This window comes from Sorghum bicolor, chromosome 1 (genome assembly GCF_000003195.3).
Source record: "Sorghum bicolor cultivar BTx623 chromosome 1, Sorghum_bicolor_NCBIv3, whole genome shotgun sequence".
Classification (NCBI taxonomy): domain Eukaryota; kingdom Viridiplantae; phylum Streptophyta; class Magnoliopsida; order Poales; family Poaceae; genus Sorghum; species Sorghum bicolor.
Genome location: NC_012870.2, coordinates 29,580,576 through 29,599,912, shown reverse-complemented (window position 1 = coordinate 29,599,912; position 19,337 = coordinate 29,580,576). Strand labels below are relative to the sequence as shown.

Below are 19,337 nucleotides of genomic sequence, written 5' to 3'. Positions count from 1 at the left end.
GGGGCAGGGGTCCCTAGAGGACAAGTCATACACATCATATTCTCTCAACACAAATCAATACAACCAGACGCAGGACGTAGGTATTACGCCAACTCGGCGGCCGAACCTGGATAAAAAGCTTGTCCGTGTCTTGCGTCACCATCGAGTTCGTAGTTTGCGCACCGTCTACCGATAAACTACTACCGTGGGTATACCCCAAGGTAGACTGCCGACCAGCTTTCGTCGATCTGCTAGTTGACTACGTGATTTTACATACTCTAGCTTTAGGATCCCACTATTTAGATTTTTCTTGATGAAGAATCTATCAATCTCAACATGTTTGGTTCGGTCAAAAACTGAACCGGATTGTTTGCAATATTGATTGCAGCAACATTGTCACAATGAAGCATCATGGTCTCATTTCTCAGCACTCGCAGTTCCTTTAGTAAGCCTTTTAACCATAACATCTCACATAGACATAGACTCAATGTCATTGCCCTATATTCGGCCTCAGCTATAGACCGAGCCACAACTGCTTGTTTCTTACTTCTCCATGAGACAAGATTGCCTCCCACAAATACACAATACGCAGAGGTCGATCTTCTATCATCGTTGCTACTGGCCCAATCTGCATCACAGTAGCCTTCCAAATCTAGGTGCCCATTCTTCCTAAACCATAATCCTCTCACTGCATAGGAAATGTCAGATCTTTTATGACATAGGTATATCAGTCTTCCCACCAATCTTTGATATGCTTTTTTATTCACAGAGTCTCCACATTGGGCACTAATTTGATGTTTTTTATCAGTCAGAGTACTACATGGCCAACATCCAAGCATGCCAGTTTTAGCCAACAGATCAAGGATATATTTTCTTTGAGAGAGAACTATCCCCTTTGGTGACCTGGCAATCTCAATCCCCAAAAAATACCTTAGTAGTCCAAGATCTTTTACCTCGAAGGTCCTTCCCAGATTCTCCTTCAACTATTTGATTCCCTCCACATCATCTCTTGTAATCACAATATCATCCACATGCACCGCCATAATGGTGATAAATGTCCCTTTATGCTTATAGAAGACTCTATGACCACCATTACTATAACACTCCAAATTTTGAATTTTAATTTTGAATTTGAATTTGTTTTAAATTTAGTAGAGTTTGGTATTTTAGACAAATATTAAATATAATTAAAAATTAAATATAAGGTAGAAAACTTGTTTGAATGCATTCATGCTGCTGCATTTATTTTCGCTTGAATTGTTTGATTTTATTTAGTGCCTAATTTGCTTGACTTATTTTTTAAGCAAAAAAGAAAATGAGAAAAAGAAAAGAAGGAAATGCTTTCTCTGGGCCGGCTCCACCCTCCCTCGGCCCAGCCCCCTCTTTTCCCCTCTCTCTGCACGTGCACAGCCCGCGTGGGCCGCCAGCACCCTGGCCCAGCTCACCCCGCGCGCGCTCCCACTCCCCTCTGTTGTCGCTGCGCTGATGTGTGGGCCCTACGAGTGGGACACACCTGTCACCCCTAACCTCCGGCCCAATTGGAAGCGGCATCGCAACCGACTCCGACTTCCGTGCCCGCACGCGAATCGAAGATCCCGTGCCACCCTCGCCTATTTAAATGACGCTGCAGCCACCGCCGCACCCCTAGGACACCTTCAAGCGCCACTAAAAAGCCCTAGACCGAGCTTGCAGCACCGTCGCCCCATCCTTGAAGTCTGGCCATCGTCGAGCTCACCCCGCCGCTGCTGTTCCCGCGAAGGTGAGCACACCCCTAGGTTCGCAAGAGCATGGCGAACTCACTGGCGCTATTCGCGCGCTCACTCTCCCTCTCTGCATACCTCGTGACCTCGTCGGAGATCCCTCGCCACCACCGAGCTGCCCCGCCGCGAGGACCGGCCGCCCCAGCCCCTCTTTTGCGCAGCCAACGTGCGCACCGCTCTCGCCGTATCCCGCGCATCGCGCCTCTACCCTCGGCAAAGCCTCCTGTGCACCGCAGCGCCGCCTCGGTGAACCTCGCCGGCATCGGCCATGGTGCCGCTGCTGCGGTCCGCCCCCCTGCCGCATGCACATCCGCCACCCACCTCGGTCCACCATGGACCCGGTGGTCCAGCGCCGCAGTCCTGATCCACTGGCGGGCCATGGACCCGCCGCTCATGCGCCGCCACGTGGCCGGCCGAATCGGCCACCCGCGTCGCCCCTGGCAATTTTGCAAAAAGGCCCTTGTAGTTTTTAGAAATAAACCTACAATCATGAGCAATTCAAATATAATTAGAATTAGGTCCTGGTTTTAACAGTTTAAGACCCTGGCGCCGTTAGTATTTATAGATTTAGTCTTTTATGCTTTTAAAATTCAGTCTCCAATTATTTAAATTACAAAATTAGTTCAGTTAAACTGCAGAATTGCCACTCAACCTGTTTTAGCCATAACTTTCATGTTTTAACTCTGATTTAGGTGGTTCTTGTTCCTATAGTTTCGTATCGATGTGTAGATTATTGTTACGTAGTTGTTTTATATTTTTGATTGTTTGGTGTACTGTCCCTAATTAAAGTTTGTTTGCTTTCATGTATTGCTTCTATGTGTGATGATTGTTGCGTATAGCCAATGAGACGTTCGTGAAGGAAGAGGAGCAGGATCCCGCTGAGTTTGAGCAACCCAAATTCGATCAAGGCAAGTTGTTGATGGTCCTTAAGTATCAAATTTAATTATCAAATAAACAAAGAAAAGGATCCAAATGAAATCAACATCTAGACTTAGGGTTTTATCTGACAGAATTCCATGAGTTTTGGTGTTTGTCTATTTCTGCAGGGGGTTATCAGGAAATACGGAAGAAAGGCCCACACGTTGGGATTACATAGAGATATTAATGTGCCGCGCAATTATCTTACATCTAGAAGACTCCAGAAGCCACGAGAATGAAGCCGAGGTAGAACGGGACCTGGCCCAGGGCGCTCGCCCTAGGGACCAGGGCGCCCGCCCACCTCTGGAGTCCAATTAGGACTCTCTTTCGGGATTAAGCTCCACCGACCTAAAGGATCAAGGATAACCGTTCAATCAATGTCGGTTTGATCCGACGGCCCATATTCACTTGGAGGGACTATAAAACCAGACCCCCTGGCCCCTGGAGGAGAGAGCCTCTCAACCCTAATTCATTATTCATCAAGGGAGAAGAAGCCTCTGATCAAGCCTAGAGCCACCACATCAATTAGACATCTAGATTAGCATAGCTACATAGGATTAGAACTAGAAGGAGTCAATCTTCAATTGGTTTCTAGATCTGTCAAGAGGATTCTTGGTAATTCTCTATTGTTCTTCAATTGTTTATCTTTGTTTTTCAATATTATGAATATGACTTTGTTCTACTTCAATATATTGCTTATGACTTTGCTCTACTTGTTTATATTTGCAATTATATTGTTCTTAGTTTATTATAGTTATATACTTGGCTTAGTTAGATTGGAGTTATATACACGTTTAGGATCGTATAACGTTTATCCATCGAATCCTTGGGTAAATAATAGATATTGTGTAGGCGTGGTGCTTATACTGTATTTATCTGCGATTGTACCCTATATGCCAGATCGCGGGGTAGTTCGTGGTAGTGACAGCTCCATTGATTCTTATATAGTCCCCCTCTCGTGTATTGGGCTGGCAGAGCAACATTATTACAGGGGAGTGATTGCTATGTTTCTCATATTCCTTGCTAATATCACTATGCATGGGCGTAATCTTGTCTCGCAATGATTGCTAAGTATAATTGCACCAACTATGATAATGCTAAACTATATAGTTGAGAATAACTTAGGAATTATTCTTGTAGTTCGTTCTAATTCCATGCTAATGACTTGCTAGAATATCTAATTGAGGTGCTTATCATAATTATTATGTGGCTAAGTTATGCTGATCAGATTAATTATCTTTGTCACTATTCATTACTTCATATATCCTTTATGTGACACTTATCCCTGGATGAAAGAGTTAGATAAATGTTCTCAATTATACATGCAATGATAGATACTCAATCTTATATTCCATTCTATAATCAACATTGATGGTTACTAATCCCTTCCTAGTGGTAAAAATATAAATAACGATACCTGGAATACTTCCCGGTTAAAATGCTACATCGGTATTAATCTGTGCGCTTGCAGATCCCATTCATTATTTATTTAGATGAGCAATTGCATATTTCAATACCGCGTCTCTCATGTTATGCTGGGGATGACAACTTGGCTTAAGTGGTATGAGGGATAGGTTTGGCATTTTTGGCGCCGTTATCAGAATTAGAAAACTAAGTCTACTTTTGGTAATGACATTAAGAATACCCAACAAGCATTTTTGGCCCCGTTGCCGGGGAAGGTTGATTACTAATCAGGAATGAATATAGAATTTTGAGTCATCATTCGCATCACTAATATGATTGAGCTTATCAATTCTCTCATACAGTTTTACCCTAATATTTTTCTATTTTATCTTATGCAGGGTAATGTATGAATAGAAGACATCTTCCAGGAAATTTTGTTGACAATCCCGAAGCGTTATTCAGAAAAACAAGAGCCAAGATCAAGAAGAGATCATCAACACTTCAGCAAGAAGCTTCATCCAATCAAAAAGATCACCGGAACTTGTCTTCAGAGTTCGAAGCCATGGCGAACAAATCGATCTACGAGTTCTCAGCTCCCACTACGGACAACATCCGCACTGGACCTGCTGCAGAGATCGATGGCAACTTTGAGCTCAAGCCTGGACTTATCAACATGGTGCAATCCAACCAGTTCTGTGGGAAGGCGCACGAAGATGCTAGTGCTCATCTCCAACACTTCCTGGAGATTTGCAGCACATTCACCATATCAGGAGTCCCCAGAGATGCTATACTACTTCGTCTCTTCCCATTCTCACTGTTAGGAAGAGCAAAACAATGGTTTTACGCTACAAAGAAGAAGAATACTATGTGGGCACTCTGCTCCATGAACTTTCTGGCTAAGTTCTTTCCCATGGGCAAGACCAATGCTCTCCGTGGGAAGATTACAAGTTTTTAGCAACAACATGATGAATCCATTCCAGAAGCATGGGAGCGCTTCCAAGACTACATCCTAGAATGTCCCCATCATGGAATGGAGAGTTGGCTACTGATGCAGATATTTTATCATGTGCTCGGCAACAGTGCCCGAGAAACCATGGATGCTGCAGCTGGAGGAGCATTCTTATCACTTACCATACCACAAGCCACAACTCTTGTGGAGAAGATGGCATCCGACCAAAGCTGGAATGAGAGAGGACCCAGACACGCAAGAAAGGTGGAGGTATGCATCAGCTCAAGGAGGTACATATGCTGTCTGCAAAGCTAGACCTACTCATGAAGAAGCTCGATGATAGAGCTGGAGATAAGAAAGAAATTATGCACATCTACGACTCTCACATGACTTGTGAGGAGTGTGGAGATACTGGACACTCAGGCAATCACTGCCCTGAGATGCTTGAGGACGTGAACTACATCAACAACAACAACTACTACTACTACAATCGTCCTCAACAAAATCAAGGTTAGAATCAACAGAGGCCTAACTACTCAGGTAATTATCAAGGTAACAATTCTTACAATAATAATAATTTTCCACCTCTGAGAGAGTTAGTGTCTAATCAAGGAAAGCTAATGGATAACCTATCTAAGAAATTGGCATCTAATGATAAAATGCTAGAAAATATAAATAATAGAATCGATAATTTCTCTACCGCCATCAAGAATCAAATTAGCTTTAATAAAATGATTGAATCTCAGTTAAATCAAATAGCTGCTGTTGTTCCTACTACTAACCCCGGTATACCATCACAACCGGAAGGATTAGAATCTGCAAATCTTGTAGACATGTTTGATGCAGGTAACTGGAGTAACCCCATCACTGAAGTTACTACTAACCTTCTGCCGGTCAAGAGAGGCAATCCAGGACACCCCGTCATCCCGATCTCCTTCGGCATGGTGGACTTCCCAGAAGCACTCCGCGACTTTGGCTCTCGTGTCAACATTATGCCCAGGGTACTCTATGAAAAATTCTTTACATATCCTTTAGTAGAAACAACCATGTGTTTACAGTTTGCAGATCAGACGATAAGTTTTCCAAAAGGAATATTGAAGAACCTTTGTGTCCGAGTTGGTACCTTGTACGCCCCAGCAGAATTCGTGGTAATAGAGACCGGTAATGATGAGAGGGCACCCATCATCTTAGGGAGGACATTCTTGAACACCTCGGGAGTTGTCATCTACGCCAGTGCTGCCAAGATCAGTTTCTACATCAAAGGGAGGAAGGAGACGTTTTCCTTCAAGAACAAGACTACACAAATCCCAGAGCAATCCAGACATGAATCAAGAAAGAGGACCAACAGGAGGAAGAGGAACAAGCAAGTGTGGACCGAGTCAGCTAAGATGGTCACTGCAGTTCAAGGAGGTCAAGATCATCAACTTAAGTCACCGTTTTTGACCAAGAAGGATGACCCAGGAATGCCAAGCATCTATTGCTCCATAAATGGATATAACTTGTACAAGACGACTTGCAACACAGGATCGGGCGTCAACATAATGGCCGCAGTCACCTATCGGCTCTTGTTCGGAACCATGCCCCTAAAACCGACATATATTCAGCTCCAGATGGCAGATCAGACATTTCGAGAGGTTAAAGGAATAGTAACTGATGTCCCTGTCAAAATAGACGATCATTTTGTCTACACAGACTTTCAGGTTATTGACATGGGAGAAGATGAATACGATCCACCCATCATCCTTGGAAGACCGTTCCTCAACACGTTAAAGCAATCATCTACATTGGAACTGGAGAAGTCCATGTTGACGGTCCTTAAGTATCAAATTTCATTATCAAATAAACAAAGAAAAGGATCCAAATGAAATCAACATCTAGACTTAGGGTTTTATCTGACAGAATTCCACGAGTTTTGGTGTTTGTCTATTTCTGCAGGGGGTTATCAGGAAATACGGAAGAAAGGCCCACACGTCGGGATTACATAGAGATATCAACGTGCCGTGCAATTATTTTACATCTAGAAGACTCCAGAAGCCACGGGAAGGAAGCGGAGGCCGAACGGAGCCAGGACCTGGGCGCCCGCCCAAGTCCTTAGGGCGCCCGCCCTGCTACAGTGGCCAATCACGTTCAACCTCGCGGATTATGCTCCACCGACCTAAGGGATCAAGAATAACTGTTCAATCAATGTCGGTTTGATCCGATGGCCCAGGTTCATTTGAGGGGACTATATAACCAGACCCCCTGGCCCCTGGAGGAGACACCCCTTGATCATTATTCATTATTCATAGACAGAGCAAAAGCTAGGGTTTAGAGATGAGAGCTCTCCTCTCTTCTCTAAACCAGAGTAGATCTAGATAGTAGCAAGATGGAGAGCGAAGGAGGATTAGAGGAGAGGCTAGCCTGTCGGTTCTTCCTCCGGTTGTACTTCGTCATGATCAAGCTCTAATCAAGCTTGCTCATGGGATGACTCTGGTAATATACTTCTAATTCATTATGCAATTACTAATTATGTATGTTCTGGTTCACAACTCTTTTGAGTATTCTAATCTACAGGACGCTATAGGTGAGAGTTATAGTATAGGTGTAAGTGTGGTGCTTAGACCTAGATTACTTGTGGATATCCCCTGTCTAGCTGGATCGTGTGGTAGGCCGCGTAGGTGACAGTTACGTTGGTCCTCTGTAGTCCACCTCTCGTTAGCAGGACGGGTAGGGTTTATCAGCCTAAGGATAAGCATCCTTTGTGGTGTACTCTTATCACATGGTTCGTCCTAGACATAGACGTACCCCTTTGAAGTAGAGAAACCATAGTTATTCTCTCTATTCTGCTACCATCGCCTATATATTAGATTGCTCTACTCTCTATTCCTATATTATCACTCACTGTTATCTTACCTTTAATATTGTTCTTATTCGATTCTACCATCTTTCCTATTTACACTTATCTATTTATCTTGGTTAAGTTAGAGCATAGATTAGTTCTCCCGTTTCCCTGTGGATACGAGAAAACCTTTAACCGGGTAAAAGCTTCAACGGTATCCGTGCGCTTGCGGATTATCTGTGTGCGTATAAATACCATAGTACACTCTAGTGCCATGCTGGGGATGACAACCTAGTATTCAAGTGGTGTTAGCAAGTGTCAACAAGCATTTTTGGCGCCGTTGCCGGGGAAACGGTTGCTGAGTTGACTACAAACTAGCTTAATCATTTTCTAAAAAAGATAAAAATAAAAATATTTTCCTTTTATCCTTTGCCTCATCTCTGCTAATCTTTCTTCTTATCTAATCCTTGATCTCTGGTCTATCATGAATTCAAACATTTCTATCTATGAATTTCATAGACCTTTGGGCACACATCTCGAACCACCAAAATCTTCAAAGCCTATCATAGCATCTAGTTTTGAGATAGATCCCGAATACATAGAATTTGTTCAAAAACAACCTTTCTCAGAGAAGGTGACGAAAACCCATACACACACCTAAGAGAGTTTTATCAAGTCTGTGACCTCCTTCGCATAGAAGGAATGTCCGATGAGACCCTCAAATGGAAGCTCTTTCCGTTCTCTTTAACGGGAAAAGCTAGACATTGGTACAAACTCAAAGTAGGGAGTGTTCATGGAGATTGGAAGGAGTTACATAATAGTTTTCTTTTAAAATATTTTCCAATCTCTAAAGTGGCAGAACTTCAGCGTGAGATTATTTCTTTCAGACAACTGGAAAAAGAATCTCTTAGCAAATCATGGGACCGCTTTATTAACCTTACTCTCACTGGCCCAAAGCTTTCTATTCTAGAAGAAGTTCTTCTAATTCACTTTTTTGAGGGCCTTAGTGGGGAAAATAAGCAAACCTTGAATACAGCCTCTAGAGGATCCTTCTATCACCTACCTGCTAGTGAAGCTTGGAATTTGATTGATTTATTAAGTGGAAAGTCTCCTAGCTTTTATATCCCTGAGAAAGAGAAAGAACCAGTTCCTAGACAAGAAGAAGAAGTTTCGATAGCCAGATCACAACCACTTCAATTCCAAACTTTAGCTATCGATCCTAAACCATCAATACCCCAAAATTCTCCAAGGGAGGAAGGAATTCCGACCTTAAATCTTTCAGATGCTGATGGTTTAGACTTCTGGTTCCATAAGAGACCTTCAAGCAGGGATAATTCAAATCCTCGCAATAATGGTTCTCTTAGAGAATGTCCTGGTTCCTTTTATGAAGAAGTCGAGGATGACATATCAAGTGAAGGAGAGCTAAGCCATTCTATCACCTGCCCTTTCCTGATCACAAGTTCGAAATGGCTAGAATGTGTAGAATGGATGGATAAGGAAGAAGCCTTAATGGATTCTAACTTTGGCTCAATTTCAAATGGTGAGTTCTTGACTCCCTTTGAAGATGAGATTCATCCAACTACAGAAGAGGACATAGGTGAGACCAATCTATGAGAAACTCTGAACATTCAGATTGGAGACGAAGATAACATTAATGAGCATGGAATTTATTTCATAGCCACTTTGTTTACTCCATGCTCATATGCAACATCTTCCCAATCTATTGGTCTCTCCAACATCACCACATTTGAGATCTCCAACCCCCTCTTCCTTTCTATTTATAAAAACTTTAAAAGGGTGGTTGTCGATGCATATGTCTATAATAAATATTGCAGATCTCGTTGAGTTGATCTTGATTTAGGTCAGCGTTGGAAGAGAAACCACTTAGCCGACAAAAAAAATGGTTTCCCAAGGACAAGCTTGGTGTCCTAAAATAAGCACTGATCAGATCGTAACATGAGTTTTTAATTATTTGCAACATTACCTTGTGTATTAAGCATATAAGGATAATTGTAAAAATATTCCTTCGGGTATTCTTGTCACTAACCATTCCAGGATTGGAACAAGAAGATCAGATGAATGACAAGCAAGTACAAGGTATGTCCAACCAATCATCATGCAACACTGAATTAAATTCATCCAAACTTGAATTATGCAAAATTCAAGCTTGGGGGAGTACTTTACATAAAAACATCCTTTGCCATGTTGCTATGTTGGTTGTCCCTACCTTTAAGACATGCTCAATTTGTTAAATACTAATCACACTACTTCATCTCCACTTGAGTAGATCTCTATAAATGTTGTCATGTTACCTTTGTCTATTTACTAGTAAGTGTTAGTTTGGAAGTACTGCACATACTTCTATTGGCTTTTAAATTAAGCATGGTGCTTAGGTTAAACAGCCTTCCTTAATCTGATTAGACATGGAGTCTAGTTCGATTATTGAACTAAAAACTGCTTGTGTAGACATTGGTACATTTTTGTCGGACTAACCCCTGCAGAAAAACTTTCAATATCGATTTGGAAAGTCCTGAGATAAACTCACATCAGAGATGAAGAGAGTGACACATGAAGTTTAACAATTTGCACAAGAAGGACATAGCTCATTCATCATAGAGAGATGATCCATGGAGGGTGCCACAAACACGATGCACAACCACTAAGAAAGGAAAGCTTCCACAAGGTGATACTGTACCTTCACTCTTCAAGCAAGGTAACATCTTAAGGTACTTGACTATCACTTTTATAAGCTTCTCCTTGGTTTTGGCGTTCATATAAACAAAAGCGACAAACATGTATGATTTACAACTCTAGATTAACCAACCCAACTGATTCAACATGTTTAGTCCTTTAATCCTTGTTCTTAGTACTACCTCCATGATCCCACACTCCTAATCATATGAGCTAAAATGTTACACATTTAATCATTGAGAGATATAAAGAAAAAGTCATATACATAGATAAATTATCTTTCCATAAGGTTGAGCGATCTGATCTGACAAATGTTATAAGTGCTACACTCATGAACTTTTCATCCATCAACTTTGTCTTGCTCACTATGCTTAGGGTTAGAGAAGAACACATACACTTTAGGTTCTGTTGGTGTTTTCCACCAACAGGACCCATGCACTTGATCTCTGCCTTGTCTCTATGAGTAGGTACACTTCGAGCAAAATATGGAGGAGTTTTATAACTCTCAGACTCTACCAAGTGAAGGACCTGGATCTATGAGCACAAACACAGTGAGTAGGATACTGCCAACGCCGCACTTCGAACTGCTGGGCAAACGAAGAGGTGCAGACGTCAAGGTCCGCACCTGAATCAAATGACGCACCTGAAGAATGAACACGGTGAGAAGTCTTGTTAAGAAGACTTAAAACATTGAACCCTCGCCGAAAGGTAAGATGGGTAGTTATCCATATTTATCCTTTCTGCATTCCCTTTTCCCTTTAATTCTATACTTTCCTTAAATAGATTATTAGTTAATCATGCTATCTTGAAAAGAAAATAAAAATGTTAAAAAAATACTAAGCCCCATGTGAGTATACGAGTGGTATAAAACCCATAAGTACCTTCACTGTGGTGGCATAAAAATAAAATAAATATTTCTTTTCTGCTTTATAAAATAAAAATACAAAAACAGAGAGTAATATTTATTGAGGAAGCTCAACATGATAAAGGCTAGATATTTATGCTAACACTTAATTAGTTCCACAAGCTTTGTTGTCTATTTGAGCTCCACAGAATTTAAGAATCAAGAAGACTAGCAGACGGAGGACATTCTAATCGCTGTCAGAATGCTGCTGACTTTCAAATACACCTCTGCCACCTGCTAGCTACATCAAGAGAAATTACGTCAAAATTCAGCTTGGGGGAGAGCACCCCCATTTATCTCGCTAACTATTTCTACCTATCTTTATACTTATATTATATTAGAATATTAAAATACATAAACTATGAAAAACCAAATAAAGATTTTGTGCTTATATATATCTTTTGCTTAGTGTATTTAATAAATAAATAAAGTGGCTATGCTAATCTGAATCTTAATAATAAAACTCTAGCATGGATATGATGAATAGTTGCTCTGCCTAATTTGCAAATTTGAAGTTCTCTCTCAAGTTTAGACATAACTGTTATAATTTAAAGCTTGCTCTAGATCTAAACTTGTGGAATGAAAACTTGATGTGAAATCTAAGTTGTTAACGGATATGATATGGGAAGGTTGAGCTGCTGTTTATCTGTTCCTAGAGATGCTAGAATTCTGGAGAATTTTATCATTGAAAAATCTTTAAAATATTGCATGATGAGTTCCTGTATGATGAGAGTTTAAATTCCTATCACAGCCATATATATATGCTTGCTAGACTTTGAGCCACACATTTATTATTTACTGCTTATGAGCATTGAATGTGGTCAAGCTGTGTAGACCCTTAGGAGCTTGTCATGTGGTTAAATCAAGATTCACTTGCACATTCACTCATATATGCTACTTCTACTCCGGAAGTACCATTCACATATATCCATCCATGTCCATCTCTAGAACCACCCAAAAATATTCTACTCCTAATCCGGGAGAGAATAACCAAAAATATTTCTACTTTTCCTTGTGAAATAAATGCTCAAGTTATCTTGTTACTACCACTTGCTATATTATCTCATGAGATGAGTGCTCTAAAAAAAGAGAGAAAAACAATATACGAGGAAATAAAAAGGGGCAAGTGCCCGGAACCTCGAAAGAAAACAAAAAGTGAGACGAGAGGTAGAAATGGACAAGGGTCCGACAGTAGAATTAGGGGTACAAGATACCCACCTGAGAGGAAAGAAAAAGAAGAGCATCTCATTCTCCTCATAAAGTTTCAAAAAGCAAGGAAGGTATGTATCCCCTCAAAAGAGCAAAAGTAGAATTAGACTTCCACCATTGTTATCAATATCATCACCATACACCATTCATTCGCCACACATGCACATCTTGATTTGGCTTATTGATTTGTTTCTTTGGATCTATGGTTTGACTATACAATAAATGTCTTGTAAGTATGTATACTTTATCTCCCACCTATGAGCTCCAGATATTAAAGCCTTATTAGAGTAGGGTGAGAGAGAAGGCAATGTCACTATGCCTTATACCACAAATACCATATATCTTGAGAGATGGCATATACCATCACTGCCTTGGTAAGGATCTAGAAATACCACAAAAGAGAGATTTAGAGAGTCATACAAGGAATCTCTGAGTTTTATTTGAAAATCTGCAAAAACTCCAGAGCTATAGCTGATCAAGAATAAGAGACATGGCACTTGGCTAGACTGTTCTATCTTTTAACTACTCAAGATAGAAGTGACGGTTACATGTCCCATGGTGAAAGGTAAAGTAAGTAAGTTTTAGTTCTTGACAGTTTACTCTAACTTAGAGATGAGATCTTATTTAAAAGCATGTGTACCGTCAAATTTTTAAGATATTGCAACAACTTCTGATCCATTGCTGAGTCTATCCTTGCTCAGGGACGAGCAAGAGGTATGCTTGGGGGAGTTTGTTGATGGTCCTTAAGGATCAAATTTAATTATCAAATAAACAAAGAAAAGGATCCAAATGAAATCAACATCTAGACTTAGGGTTTTATCTGACAGAATTCCACGAGTTTTGGTGTTTGTCTATTTCTGTAGGGGGTTATCAGGAAATACGGAAGAAAGGCCCACACGTCGGGATTACATAGAGATATCAATGTGCCGCGCAATTATTTTACATCTAGAAGACTCCAGAAGCCACGGGAAGGAAGCGGAGGCTGAACGGAGCCAGGACCTGAGCGCCCGCCCAAGTCCTTAGGGTGCTCGCCCTGCTACAGTGGCCAATCACGTTCAACCTCGCGGATTATGCTCCACCGACCTAAAGGATCAAGAATAACCGCTCAATCAATGTCGGTTTGATCTGACGGCCCAGGTTCACTTGAGGGGACTATATAACCAGACCCCCTGGCCTCTGGAGGAGACACCCCTTGATCATTATTCATTATTCATAGACAGAGCAAAAGCTAGGATTTAGAGATGAGAGCTCTCCTCTCTTCTCTAAACTAGAGTAGATCTAGATAGTAGCAAGATGGAGAGCGAAGGAGGATTAGAGGAGAGGCCGGCCTGTCGGTTCTTCCTCCGGTTGTACTTCGTCATGATCAAGCTCTAATCAAGCTTGCTCATGGGATGACTCTGGTAATCTACTTCTAATTCATTATGCAATTACTAATTATGTATGTTCTGGTTCACAACTCTTTTGAGTATTCTAATCTATAGGACGCTATAGGTGAGAGTTGTAGTATAGGTGTAAGCGTAGTGCTTAGACCTAGATTACTTGTGGATATCCCCTGTCTAGCTGGATCGTGTGGTAGGCCGCGTAGGTGACAGTTACGTTGGTCCTCTGTAGTCCACCTCTCGTTAGCAGGACGGGTAGAGTTTATCGGCCTAAGGATAAGCATCCTTTGTGGTGTACTCTTATCACGTGGTTCGTTCCAGACATAGACGTACCCCTTTGAAGTAGAGAAACCATAGTTATTCTCTCTATTCTGCTACAATCGCCTATATATTAGATTGCTCTACTCTCTATTCCCATATTATCACTCACTGTTATCTTACCTTTAATATTGTTCTTATTCGATTCTACCATCTTTCCTATTTACACTTATCTATTTGTCTTGGTTAAGTTAGAGCGTAGATTAGTTCTCCCGTTTCCCTGTGGATACGATAAAACCTTTAACCAGGTAAAAGCTTCAACGGTATCCGTGCGCTTGCGGATTATCTGTGTGCGTATAAATACCATAGTACACTCTAGTGCCATGCTGGGGATGACAACCTAGTATTCAAGTGGTGTTAGCAAGTGTTGTCGACGAAAGCTGGTCGGCAGTCTACCTTGGGGTATACCCACGGTAGTAGTTTATCGGTAGACGGTGCGCAAACTACGAACTTGATGGTGACGCAAGACACGGACAAGCTTTTTATCCAGGTTCGGCCGCCGAGTTGGCGTAATACCTACGTCCTGCGTCTGGTTGTATTGATTTGTGTTGAGAGAATATGATGTCCTAGGGGGGTCCCTTGCCTCTCCTTATATAGTCCAGACGGCAGGGTTACAAATCTGGAAACTAATCCTAGTCGGTTACAATTGCCATAGATAGTTCGATATCAATTCCTATTCTAACCGACTAGAATCCTGCTTGATCTCCACGTCTTGTTTCCTTGCGCGAAACTCCAAGCTGTCGGATCAAACCTTGAGCTTGTCTCGTAATGGGCCAAGCCTCCTGGCCCAAGTCTAGCCGTAAGGGTATAGGGGTCTATACCCCCACAGCTAGTCCCCGAGCACCATGTATTGTGATGTAACACGTCGTCTTGAGCTTCTTCGATCAGTGAGGCTTGACGTCTTCAGTAAACAAAAGATTCGCCCAAACAGTTGCAACGGTACTTTGACCAACTCAAAAGACAGTTGATCAATATTGACATCGAAGAAGCTGATTGTTCGAAGAATGCATGGTGCTCTAAATTAAAAAAGATTTCTTTCTTGGTGAAGTGTGCCCACTTTACTTTTAAGAAAAGTATGAACCTCAAAAACGCAAGCATATTCACCGCAAGGTGAAGTGTGCCCACTTAGTCCCCGAGCCTGGTAGTAGGTGACGTAGGCACGTGGTGCCAGGGTCAAAAGAAAAGTCCTCAAAGAAATTCTGAAACTGAGATGCATCGCCAGATGCATCGTACCGATGTAGTCCCCGAGCTTGCTGGAAGGCGAAGTATGAGCCTTGTAGCAAGGTCTAAAAAATTAAAATTGAATTTACTAGTTCATCAGCAATTGAATAGACTAATCGACCAGTCCCCGGGTGTACAATTGTTTGACAGCCAATCCCCAAGCATCGAGCGCTCAGTGGTCGGTGCGATATATTAAAGTTCGGAGCAAATAGACTGGGCGACCAGTCCCCGAGCATCAAATGCTCGGTGGTCGGTGCAGTCCTTGGTGTCCGAGTTGATAGACTGAGCGACCAGTCCCCGAGCATCCAGTGCTCGGTGGTCGGTGCAGTCCTTTGCATCCGAGTTGATAGACTGGGCGACCAGTCCCCGAGCATCAAGTGCTCGGTGGTCGGTGCAGTATATTAAAGTTCAGAGCTGATAGACTGGGCGACCAGTCCCCGAGCATCAAATGCTCGGTGGTCGGTGCAGTCCTTGGATTGTTGACTCTCTGCCATATTTGTCTTCTTGTTTTTGAAAAAATCTTTCCAGTTAAAGTTGACGTGACGAGACCTTCTGATGGTGTGTCAGATGGATGCATGAAAAGTTGCGCCTGGCAACTGTGCGGCCGCCCTTTGCGTGGTTTGAAAAAAGGAAACCATCAATTGGTACGAAAACTCCTCCGCATTAATTGTCTATAACCATTGAAAACCGAAACGCCGCATCCGCCGCATGGCCCGCCCACTTCCCGAGAATACAGGAAGTGGGAGGGGTGGAGCTGCGGGTTATAAGAGCTGGACAGTTCCGCCTGCACTGCTTACCCTGCCATTGCCATCAGGCCTTCCTCTTTTGCCTCCTTCAATCACCTTCATCTTCGTAACCCAAGTCCACTTCCTCACCTCCAATGGCGAAGAGCGACTCCAAGAAAAGGGCCGAACTGATGGCCAGGGAGTGGAAAAAGTCCCGCAGCACCACCAAGTCCCTCGGTGATCTCGTCAAGATGGGACTCCTGCATAGCTCGGAGCTCGGCTGCTGGAGAGCGCCGGAAGGGGAGAGCTTCCCCGACCCTCGTGCCGGTGAGATCGTCGTGTTCGAGGATTTCATTAAGAGGGGCTTTGGGGTTCCTGTTCATCCCTTTCTTCAAGGTCTTCTTTTGTATTATGAGATCGGGATTTGCAATCTGCACCCGAACTCAATTCTCCATATCTCCACTTTTATCCATCTGTGCGAGGCCTATGTTGGTATAGAGCCGCACTTCGATCTTTTTTGTTATCTTTTCTGCTTGAGGAAGAAGGGAGCGGTTGGAGGCTCCAAGGTTGCAGGTGGAGTATACCTCAACCTTCGTGATGGAATGAAGAACCGCTACCTGCACTGTCCATGGAACACTTCCTTGACCGAATGGTATAGGAAGTGGTTTTACATCAGGGAGGAACCGGGCAGCTCCACGTTCTGCGACGTGGGATACATTCCTGAGAAGAGGGTAAGCTGGACCGACCGCCCAGAGTTCGACGGTCAGGTGGCGGATCTCATGAAGCTGATCGACTGGTCGCGCCTGGACGGGCTTGGCGTGGTCGGCAACTTCATTTGTCGTCGGGTGATGCCCTGCCAGAAGAGGGTGCACTCGGCGTACGAGTATGCCAGAAGCGTGGACCCAGCCAGGATGCGACCGGAGATCTTGGAGAAGGCGGAGGTGCAGCAGCTGTTGGCGTACGAGTATGCCAGAAGCGTGGACCCAGCCAGGATGCGACCGGAGATCTTGGAGAAGGCGGAGGTGCAGCAGCTGTTGAACGAGCTGTTCAACTTCGCGGACGGAGGCTTCATCTGTGGCAGTGATCGGGTGCAAGCCTTCAAGTTAGGACGACCAGCACCAAAGGTATGTTGCAGATTATTTTGTTTTAGCATTCGTATATTGTCTGCAGCTGACTCATCTTTGTTGCTTTTGCAGATCGGCGATGTCGACCGGTGCACAGTGTATATATCACTGGCACCGGGGATGGAGAATCCTACGGGAGAAGTCCCGCCAGAGGAGGACGCTGCTCGGTGTACTCATTACACCAGCAGTGAGGAGGAACAAGCCCGCCCTATCCCGACCACCGAGGAAAGGGTGGCGGGGAAAAGGACAACGCCTGCGGATCCGTTGCCGGCGGCGACACTGCCGGCAGAGAGCAGCCAAGCGCCGAAGCGCCGTCAGCTCGTGCGGATTGTTGACGACGACGACGACGAGGAGGCCGCACCGTCGCTAGTTCGACGTCCTCGGAGCCGACCAGATAGTGCACCGACCACCACTGATCGGGTGGCCAGCGACCCTCCCGCACCGCGCGTTGTCGAGATGGGAGCGCAGGAGCCAGCTGGCCGGACGAGGAGGAGGTTCACCGCGACCCACCGTCGATCGGACCTGTAAGTGTTCGACTTACGTATTTTGGCATTTTTTTTAATTATACTTTTGTTCTTTTAGCGCGGCGTCGGATGTCAACCCCGGCCATGCCGCCGGCCAGGGGACGGGTGAGCCTGCCTGCGCTGCTGAAGACGCGGCGCCGCAGACCACGGAGCAGCCTGCGGCTGCAGCTGTTCCTGTGAGCACCGAGGAGCCCCCTACCGGGGCACCGACCACGGCGAGCAGCCCGGCCAGGGCTGAGGAGGCTACAGGGGCACCTCCCCCAGCGAACGCCGCAGAAAGGGAGGGGAGAGCCCCAACCCCTCCTCCCGCCGAGCAGAGCGAAGTCCCCACGCCGCCCCGAGCAGGGGCCGCTTTGACTGCAGGATCCCCGGGTCTGTTCCGGGGGCCAGTAATGCCTTCGACTGCTACCGGGGGCAATACGACGGTTGAGGAGGAAACCCAGGCGGCCTCCGACGACGAGGTGGAGGAGATTGAAGGTCGTCCCCGTGATGGCCGCCAACACGTGTATGTGTGGCGCCAACGCGGGGATCACTTCATCGGGCATGAGGAGCTCGCCGAGACCGAGGAGGCTGCCAGGGTCGAGCGCGCGGCCAAACGCCTCGTCGACGAAGTCAAGGTAAGCGGTTCTTTGCGCTGTTGTACATTCTGTGCGTTGTCTTGCTTGGTTGTCATATGTACGTTTTGTAGGGCGCGATGAAAACGGCGAAGTACCGGAAACGGTGCTTCGACCAGATAGAAGGCATTGTGGCCGAGAACAAGGCCCTGGCCGCGGAGGTGGACCGGCTGCGATCGGAGGTTGGGGAGAAAGTGGTCGAGATGAATGCCCAAGAGGAGCATCGTCTCGAGCTTACCCGTCGCTTGGCCGACCAGTACCGTCAGCGAGAAGGTTAGTCACATGCTCCGAGCACCTGCGTGTATCTATGTAGTTTGCTTTGCTGACCAGGTCATGATTTATTTAGACCTGGAGGAGGAGGTGACGCGCCTCCGACAGGAGAAGGAGCAGCTCAGCCAACAGCTCGCTGGTGCGCTGGAGTCCGGGCGTCGAACAGGAGAGGAGTTGGGTCGTAAGGACCGGGAATTATCTGGTAATACGCATCGCCTCGTTATCTGCCCCTTGTCACCCCATTGGTCTTTTGATATGTCGAAGATAACATCATGCTTTGACTTGCAGTGCTCAAGGTGAACGCCAAGAAACACCTGGATGAGCTGGTCAAGGATCGGGACTCCTGGAAGGTCAACTGTTGTAAGATCTGGAAGGGAGTATCCCCGGTCCTGGATCTGATCAGTCCCGAGCTCCCGGAGAGCCAGCCCCGCGCGCCGAAGTTGACTCCGGTGGAGAAGGCGCAACGGGCGTGGGACTGGCTCCAGCAATTTGTGAAGGACGCTGGGGAGTTCGCTGGCGCGCATGTCCTT

The 19,337-nt window shown here is 44.6% G+C and overlaps 1 protein-coding gene across 1 annotated transcript; it reads left to right on the top strand.

The window, feature by feature from the left end:
* Window positions 1,767-19,107, top strand: LOC110431793 (skin secretory protein xP2-like). The gene is made up of 3 exons (XM_021451381.1): window positions 1,767-2,179; window positions 17,982-18,312; window positions 19,096-19,107. The coding sequence occupies exons 1-3, from the start codon at window positions 1,767-1,769 to the stop codon at window positions 19,105-19,107; spliced, it is 756 nt and encodes a 251-aa protein (XP_021307056.1).

Excerpts from the sequence above, each read along its gene's own strand:
- LOC110431793 (XM_021451381.1), top strand. The coding sequence starts at position 1,767 with ATGGCGAACTCACTGGCGCTATTCGCGCGCTCACTCTCCCTCTCTGCA. Across the intron at positions 2,180-17,981 it reads GGCCACCCGCGTCGCCCCTG|CGCGGCGTCGGATGTCAACC; the intron begins GCAATTTTGCAA and ends TTGTTCTTTTAG.